The sequence below is a fragment of the Pygoscelis adeliae genome, unplaced genomic scaffold (assembly GCF_000699105.1).
Source record: "Pygoscelis adeliae isolate BGI_AS28 unplaced genomic scaffold, ASM69910v1 Scaffold99, whole genome shotgun sequence".
NCBI lineage: Eukaryota > Metazoa > Chordata > Aves > Sphenisciformes > Spheniscidae > Pygoscelis > Pygoscelis adeliae.
In genome coordinates, this window is record NW_008825493.1 from 933,408 (window position 1) to 942,553 (window position 9,146).

Below are 9,146 nucleotides of genomic sequence, written 5' to 3' on the forward strand. Positions count from 1 at the left end.
AACTTTTAAATAGAATATAACATGGTTTCTTTCAAAGAGAATTTTTCAGTGAAATATCCCCACGTTTGGTTAATAGCTTCTCTCCACTGAAGCATTTTAATGGCCTAGTCAGGAAGGCTGTGTTGGTTGTTTTTGTTGTTTTTTTTTAAACAACACAGTGCATGATGAACAGTGACTGGCATCATTATCAGCATAGCTTACGCCATCTGAAAGAATCACACTACATTATTTTAGCGTTACTTTCTTCTGACTCAGTCTACAGTAAATGGTTTTGCAAAAATAGCTATTGCAGAAAAACTATACCAGGAGAACTCTCCTACTGTAAATGTGCCTTTCATGGCAACTAATGACAGGTGACTTCACTTCTTTTTCCATTTAGCTTGCCAAATGACGCTGAAGCAAGCATAAAAATAATCTAAGCTTTAGACCCAAATAATACAACTCTTTTATAGCTTTTCTGTCCCCTTGGACACTGTGAGGCTCTGGAATTCTCCATTGTCCTACCTGAGGAAATGTACTTGGTCAGAGAAAAGGGATCCCTGATGGATCTTGAGGTCTGTCCATTGACAGGTGATTGACAAGGCATAGTCGCGTGATACAAAGTGATTCAGGTGTGTAGGCTTAACAAGGTGCCACACATCAGCTGAGCAAGGGATTCACTGAATGCTCTTAGCCCTTCCTGATTGCAAAGAGAAACATATTAACTTGTACCACACTTTAGTTTCCTGATGGGGTCTACAGTCTTGGCACTGGAAAATGGCATCTTTCTCCCCTTTCATTACACCACGCAAAACTCAAATGTAGCTTTCCATTTAGGTGATTGCTGAGGAATTGTCTGGCAATGACGACTACGTTGAACTTTCATTCAGTGCGCGGAAATTGGATGACAAGGTAAGCTGCTTGATATTAACCTTACTGAAAGATATAAGAATGCCTGCAAATATAATTTGATGAGATTTTCCCTGACAGATATTTTTTGCCTTATATTATTAAACAGAGATTTCAGATGAATGTTCACAATGAGGCTTTCCTCAAGTTGCAAAGTAATTAAAAAAAAACCTCAAGGGAATCTAATTAAAACCAAGACAATTTAATTACGCTATAAGGAAGACAATTTAATTATTTAAAATGTCACAGATCAGAAGTGCTTAGAGAAGTGAGCTTTCTATAAGTAGTCAAAGATGTTATAGTTGAAGTAAGCGTCTTAAAGCTGGAAAACTTCTTAACAGCTCAGCTAGGATACACATTTTGTTCAACAAAATGTAGCTTGAATGTGAGAAAAAGACTCTTGCATATTTGTTAAAAAAATTTTCCCTCTTTAATAAGAAAACTCTCCACTGACTCAAACACTGCTTTTTATTATAAGGACTACATCTTTCTGAAAATATCCATTGCTGTTCAGCAATACACATATAATACCACCTCAAGCAATACACAGCCCAAGAAATCCAGATGACTGTTTGTAAGGCACACTCTCTGTTATTTCAGTGTAATAGAAGACACATAATTATTTGAGGTGGTCTGGGGAATATCTTTGTAATTATTAGATGTCATAAGACTATGATCCTCTTTAGATAATAGGTCTTTACATGTAATTGAAGATCAGATTGTTACAATTGTACTCGATCACAATATCTACCATTACTATATAGTCCCTTGCTTTATATAAAGCTGCTTCTAATTAGAACCATATGGTAACACTATACAAAAGTTTATGATTCTAATGCTCTAAGCATGTGCTTGTAAACATTTGACATGTGAGTAGTTTAAAGTCAAATTAGTGAGAGTACTTTTGGATACATACATCAGATTTTCAAAATCGGGCTGTAACTGATGAATAATATTTTCAGTTGAAGCTGCCAGGAAAAGTCAGACAAGCAGAAAGTACCCAGAAAGATTAATGGTACCAGAATTTATTTAGAACATACAGGTAAATAACATTACTGTGCTCAGGATCATTAACAATCATAAATGATCAGGACCTTAATTTGCTTCTCATCTGAAAGATGAATCACCTCTTCCTTCAGAGTTGCTGGAGCCTTAGTGTTTCTGAATCACATAATTTATTTAGGTGTCAAAATGTAGATTTAACAATCTGTCTTTGGACAGACATCTTTAGGCCTGATTTCCAAAGTTGTACACAAAGTTTCTTCCTGTTCCACGTGCTGTCACATCTAGAAAAAGGAAAGGAAATGTATAACATAGTAAGACTTGCTTGGTCATTCCTTTTCCACAAATGTAAAATGTAGTCTGGTGTGGATATTATGATTGTGTATGGCTCTTGTTGGTATAAATTAAAAGGATACTGCCAGAGTGTTCTTCTGAGCCAGATCAATGTTGTCTGGGCAATAGCTTTAGAGAGTGGTTGAAACCCTTTATGGAGATAAATTAAGGAGGATCATTCTGAAATATTGCAAGAACATTGTCATTCTTACCATTTTAATATGTCCGGTCAAGGTGGGCTTCATCTAATAAAAAGTTCCTGGATGGTGCAGTGTGCAACTCGGGCAATGACTCATCGTATGTTATCTGAATCAAAACTCCTGTCTTCAGCTAATGAAAATCACTATTACAGTTGAAAGAAGTCTTTCCATTTCCTCCAGCTAGAGATGGAGCTCTAAACCTAGCTGAACGTTGGCTTATCTCGTTTATAAGAAAAGGCTAGGGCTTTTGGTATGGCTTATAATGAACTTTGACGTCAGTAGATGCAAGGCACTATTACTAATTATTGTTATTAAGGTTTCAAATTACTTAAATTGTATAGTTCAGCCATTGGTGAAAAAGCATGAGTGCCCTGATGTCACATAAAGGTCAAAAAAAAACCATCAGAGAATTGAGAAGAGTCCATCTTGTGAAATCCTAAGCATGGTTTTGCACGCCTCTCCCTACTCAGAGGAGTGAAGACCTGAGTAGACATGTAACATCAGAGAAGCAGACTGAGGGCTGGAACTGGCCTGGGATTCTCCTGAAAGACAGAGGAAGCCTGTGGGAACAATCCTTACACTCTGCTGCACAGGGTCGCTTTTGTAACCCCAGGCTTTCCTGCATTGGTAGCTGTGGGGGTGGCAGAAGACAAGTTGAATCCAAATGTCTCACAACTTGGCAATAAAGGAAGGGGTGGGGGGAGGTTCTGGATGTGCGTTAAGGATAAAAAAAAAAAAAATTCTTTCCATCCATTACCGTCAGTGGTATCTTGAATGGACAACAATTTTCTTCCTCCACTCTTCAAAGGAAAATTCCTTGAAAGAGGATCCAGATTGTGGTCCTTAAACGTATGAGTTTCCTCCACTAAGGAGAAAGGTGTGAACAACACATTTTTGGCAGATTAAACAAAATTTGTCGGTCTAATTTAACAGGCAGTATATGTTTGTTGGGTTTTTTTTACTCCCCCCACATAAAACTGCAAGAGTTTTAGAGACACCATAAAACAAGTAAAGCCTACTCAATTTTTCCTGGAGCAGGAAAAGAAAAAAGAAAAAAATTACAGGAAAGTCACAGGTATGAAAATTTCCTTTAGTTAATTGACTTTGCAGAGATAAAGGTTATATTTTTTATTGCAGTGCTTGTTGGGAAGGTGTAACTGCACTTTCATGTTTTATTGAAGCCCAGTCCGCTCAGATGGCACATCTTTGTTCCAAGAGATCCACTGAGAACACTTCACAGTGGAACAATAACTTTTGGAAAGGTTCTATTGCATTAATAGCTGTGTCACAATTACCATAACAAGCAGTTACGTTTTTATGATAGCTATAATAAATTACGAACACTGAGGCAGGCAAACTGCTTTTCCTGTTCAGAGAGAGGCAGTTATCATTGCTTGGGAAAGATTTTCCAGCAAATGTCTGCAAAATACAAGCTAACATTGCTTTTTTATGTATTTCCCTGGTACTAAACTACTAAAAAAAAAAAATTCCTTAAATGCCCTGTCTTGCTGCTGAAGAATTTTCAAAATTATTAGTGTCTTTTGGATACTTCAGCCCTTTTCTGAGGGACCTTTGACTTGACCCCCAAACCTGAACTTTAAGAAGTGTCATGCTCTGAAAATTAATGTACTAAAAGACATGTCAAACTAGGTGCTCAGAAACAGAGGTAGTTAATTTTTAAAAGTTTAAGCCATGTACTTGTGTTAATACTGTGTAACCGCTGCACATACTGAAAAAAGTGTGCATTATACCACTAGCAAATGCATTACATTAATCATTTAAACATTATTAAAATATCAAAACATTAAACCTTTATTGCTGCTATTCTTCTTTCAGAGGATGTTCTTGTGAGATAATGCAAAGCTGTTAGATTCAGCATAACAAGCTTTGAAAATGTTAATAGCTATGACATAAAATCTTTCTTCAGAATATCATTTTTGAGTTGTTACGAAGCATCTTCAATATTGACGGATTTTTTGTTTGTACCTTCATTCTGAAAGGAATTAGGCTTTGTTTTTGCATTGAAGGGGGGGGCGATATAAGCTATCACCCAGCATTAAAATCTTTCCCTTTAGGTGGTATTGCCTTGGTAGTTAAAAAACAATGTTAAAAATTAATTCCCTTGTGCTGATTTGCTGTTTCAGCTTTCATAATACTCAGCTGGGAATGGTACTATATTTTGAGTCTTACACAAAATCCTGGTTTCTTTTCTGAATTTTTCTGCACTCAAGGGTGCATTCTTTGCATGTATCATCTTCAGGTGTCTTCTTTCAGATAACGTTTCTTATCAAACTTCCATTTGATAAAGAATCTGTTAACATTAAGCTTTTACTCAGCTTCAGTCAGTATACTTATGTGTGAGAAGAGGCAGCCCCATCTTTTTTAACCCTACGCACTCTAGATTTTGGTGTCGCTATGATTAAACCAGCACCCTCACTCTCTGCTTGTTCTCTTTGCTATGCAGGAGTAATCTGGCAGAATTTGATCACCAAAGCCCCCTATATACTAGCAGTTTCAAGTGCTGAATGGAGTCCAGATAGTAAATCTACGTTAGGGCCTTGAAGCAAACCTTAAGAGTTACAGACTTTGTTGGGTTTTGTGCTGGTTCTACACACTCTTACATTAAATGTCCTGTAACCATGTAATTGGAACAAATAGGCAAACATACGGCCTAAACAACATTGTTGTTCAGAGTTCCATGTGTTAAGATTTAACAAACACATATGCACATGCTGTGCATCAGTTTCTAAACATACCATTACCTTTTCTCCAGTAGGAAAAGAAACAGATCATTCACAGAACAGCACTCTGAACACAACATTGATAAGTGTCATCTTTAGGGCATGGAAAAGACTTCAGGTTGCTTGAGCCTTGCCAAAGGCTTCGTGGTCCCTAGGGACTCACTTCCTTCTCCAGACATTCAAATTCAGGTGTCCCTTTTCAAAGCCCTGATTTCTTTGCTTGTTTTGCAGTTGTGGAATTGTAAAAATGCCCTAAAGACAAATTTGACCAAAACTTAGCATGGTATCCAAAGCTGTTCCCATCCCAACAGCTATCCAGCTAGTCAAAAATAAGTATGGTGGGCATTTGGTGAGGAGAAAATTGTAGAACTATGCATATTACAGTCATTTTTACACTAATGCTTTTACAGAAACACCGGGAGAGCAAATAGAATTCCTCGCTTCCCCAAACTGATGCGGAGGTCTGTGGTTTTGGATATGGCCTACAGAGAAGAATAATATTCATATGCATAAAGTTAATCATGTGGCTCTTTTGAAGAAGAAAACGAAGAAGGGAGTTGAAACTACAGAAAATGGGCTGAGTCCATTTGAATCCTGCTTTTGTGGCATTGCACAGTTAGAAATTTGCATTAGCCAGCTTTCCCCCTCCAGCTGTGGAGGGCTAACACCCAGCTACTCTCTCCAGCCAGCATGTCCAGAAGAAATGAGATGTTGTTGAAACTAAAGAGGCTGCAGCCAGACTGCAGCAATGCTATAGAAAGCAACTTAATTTACATTTGTGTAAGAATGCTCAGGGTTGTTAGCTGGGTGCAAGACTAGGGGAAGGTGTTCTGTGGTGCAGTGAGTATGTGAACCTCAATGTCTGTCACAGATTTGCTTGTACTTAGAGATACCAAGTAATTTTCTGCATTCTCCTGCTCTGTTTGTCATCTGAACATGGGCCATGTTATCACATCCTAAAGAGGACTTGCTTCTCTAACCTTCTCTAATCCATCTTGCCAGTACTTGTGTTAGCTGGTAGCAGCACAATGTCTTGGCCGATCAGTTCTGAGAGGGTGGGCGATTAGTCTGAAATTCAGCCCCATTGTAGAATATACTTCAAAGGGCTTTGCATGATAAAACTGATGTCAAAAGACCAAACAGGTATGGAGGCAGAACAAAACAAGCTAGGTGGATGAAGGAGCTAAAGCTCAGGAATCTGGACTGGGTGTAAGAAGGACAAAGGCCGTAAAATGACATTTTACAGTTCTGCCTGACACGATTGAATAGTCAAACTGAGAACAGCAGCAGTGCCATGGAAGTCCCTGTGGACCAAGGACAAGAATGAAATAGTGTTGAGAGACACCAAGAGGTCTCACTAAAACCACGCTGGCTCTCCTTTTTCATTAGCAGTCAGGGAAGCACCAGTGCGCTATGCCTGAAAAGCTCAAAGAAAAAGAAGTCTCAAGAGTAACCTGTCCTATATTTTATTTTAGGATTTCTTCAGCAAATCTGATCCTTTTCTGGAGATTTTCCGGATGAATGATGATGCAACCCAACAACTTGTTCACAGAACTGAGGTAAGAAATAGGGTTGGATTTACTGTCCAAGGACACAGGTGAGCTGTCAGGAGGAATAGTTTGTGCTTCCCATGTCACAAAGGGTATTGCAAGCACCCACATTTAAAAACACTTCTCTCTCTTGTGTAATTATTGACTAATGGGTATCAGGTCTTGACTTATGCACATGAGAGTAAGGGAAGATGGTACTGAAGCCAAAGATCCAAATTTAATTACACTGGCAGATATTCTTTTTGAAGGTCAGGAGTTATACATACTATATTTAGCCCAAACCATGCTACAGCCAGTATCATATTTTCCCATTAATACTACGTTGCATCTTCTCCACCTCCTCCCAGGTTGCTGGTGCTGAAGAGATTTGTAGTCTGGGTGCTTTACATTTGTTTCCTATGTCACAGCGTCATTACTGCTTCCATGGTAATGACTGGCACTGTCTTAAAAAGTAGCATTTAGGTGTACAGGGTTGAGCTGTGGCAGGTGTACAGGTTATGAGCCTGTCTGTTACGGATCCCATAAAGTCTTCCTGGCAAGACAGACCATATGTCTGTAAATTGATGCTGTCCATCCCCATTGCCCTGTCCTGCACCTCTTCCGTGGCTTCCAGTTCAGGGATGTTTTCCACAACCTTTCCCTTGTGAGGTACGCCCCCGCTGAGGCATAGCAGTGCTGGGGCAATCTCTGTAGCCTGATCTGTGTATGGGTCCATTTCCTACCTGTGCTCCTTTTTGGGGCTTTCCAGAGGAGGAGTGTTGCAAACTGCAGGTTGCTCAAGGGCACATATCCCATGCATGTTGTTCTGCAAACCTCCAGCTGAGCTCTGCTTTCTTCTCTTTCTGATGAATGTACTGTATTGAAAATTGTGGCTCTTTTTAGCATTCTGTTTGGAGATGTGCAAATGCTAAGGGTTCCCTTCCTTTCTTTTCACTCACAGGTTGTGATGAATAACTTAAATCCAGCCTGGAAGACCTTTAAAGTGTCTGTAAATTCTCTGTGCAGTGGAGACCAGGACCGCAGGCTAAAGGTCAGAAGTCATTCCTACTTTTTGAATAGTTTTACTCATAGAAAACAAAACTTTGTCTCCCTTTTTCAATTGAAGATTGCTGCTCTGCACTGCCCTCTTCTTTGATGGAAAAGATGATCACACAGCTGCTTCATGATTACCACAATCAAATTAAGGATGCAGAGAAGTGGTAATCCACTGTAATCAGTAGATTATGCTCTATACTTCTTAGAGTAACCTCAAAAAATGATGGGGCTGTTTTTGCCAATCAGTTAGGTAATTTGAACCCAGCATCATTTAACTGGTGGAAGTATACTCAAGGGAAGTGGCAGCCCTGTCACCATTTTAACTCCTATTTCCTCACTTTTATGTCTGGGACCCTCTGTAAAAGAAACACTGAATTATAAAATCTGTTATTATATTTGAAGAATAGGGTGGCCACAAAAAGACATGCGCCATAGTAATGACAGTGTTACAAGTCAGCAGAAAGACTGATGGTTGGGAACTTGGGAGCTTTGTGTAGAAAAATGCATCTTCTTGTGGCTAACTTGGGTTAAATCAAGGCTGAATCCCATTGTTCATATCTTCTAATCAGGTTTAAGGTTAATACTAAATTAAAAAATGTTAAACGAAGAGCACCGTCCCCAGTGTCTATTCAACCTCTCAGACCTGATGAAAGGACATTGGACCCAAAAGTATGTCTTTTTTTTTTTTTCTTACCATACCAAATTGTCTAATAAATTTTTTTCCTTGTCCCTGCAAACCTTTCTTCTTTCATCATTATAGCTGTACAACCCTGCAGAAGCAGTACTGTCATTTTTCATTCATTACATACTGCAGGATGTGCTGTGCAGATAGAAAAAATAAAACGCCTGGTGTCTACATGTTACCATGCATGCCACAAGTGGGTGGAGAAGGTAAAAAGGAGTCTTGTGACTGCTTGGATTTATACTGGTCATGCTGATTGTGATTTATAACTTCACAAAATCAGCACTGTATTATGGAACAGTGGTACCAACACGGTGTTTGTATGGTACTGGGGATGCATGAGGAAGACACAGGTATGAATGGTTATCTTTATGTATTGTTTGTGTCCCTTGTGGCACTGTTGGGCAAACAAGGTGAGTCCAAGGACAAAAGAAGTACCAAAAGATTGAGGAAGTTTGAGAAAACAATGAGAGATGTAGCAAGGAAAAGTGAAGGATGAAGTAGATGGAGCACAGGATACTTAGCAGGCCAGACCAACGTGTTTGTGACAGGTGCATGTGAGATGTTGGAAGGAAGCTCAGCACTTCAGGTGCTACAGGGAAGCAGTTGTGAGAGATCTTTCCATCTACCCCTTAGTTGGTAAATGGTCAAACCAGTTGTGTTTGGCATGTCCAATGGGATTGAAACAGAGTTGTAGCAGGTGAAATAGAGAATG

The 9,146-nt window shown here is 39.1% G+C and overlaps 1 protein-coding gene across 1 annotated transcript in view; it reads left to right on the plus strand.

The window, feature by feature from the left end:
• The window catches only part of CPNE4 (copine IV), a 201,912-nt gene that overhangs the window by 98,449 nt on the left and 94,317 nt on the right, over nucleotides 1-9,146 (plus strand). The window contains exons 4-6 of the mRNA XM_009331254.1: nucleotides 817-891; nucleotides 6,640-6,723; nucleotides 7,655-7,744. Coding sequence (XP_009329529.1) covers nucleotides 817-891; nucleotides 6,640-6,723; nucleotides 7,655-7,744 — 249 coding nt within the window. The remainder of the gene's footprint in view (nucleotides 1-816; nucleotides 892-6,639; nucleotides 6,724-7,654; nucleotides 7,745-9,146) is intronic.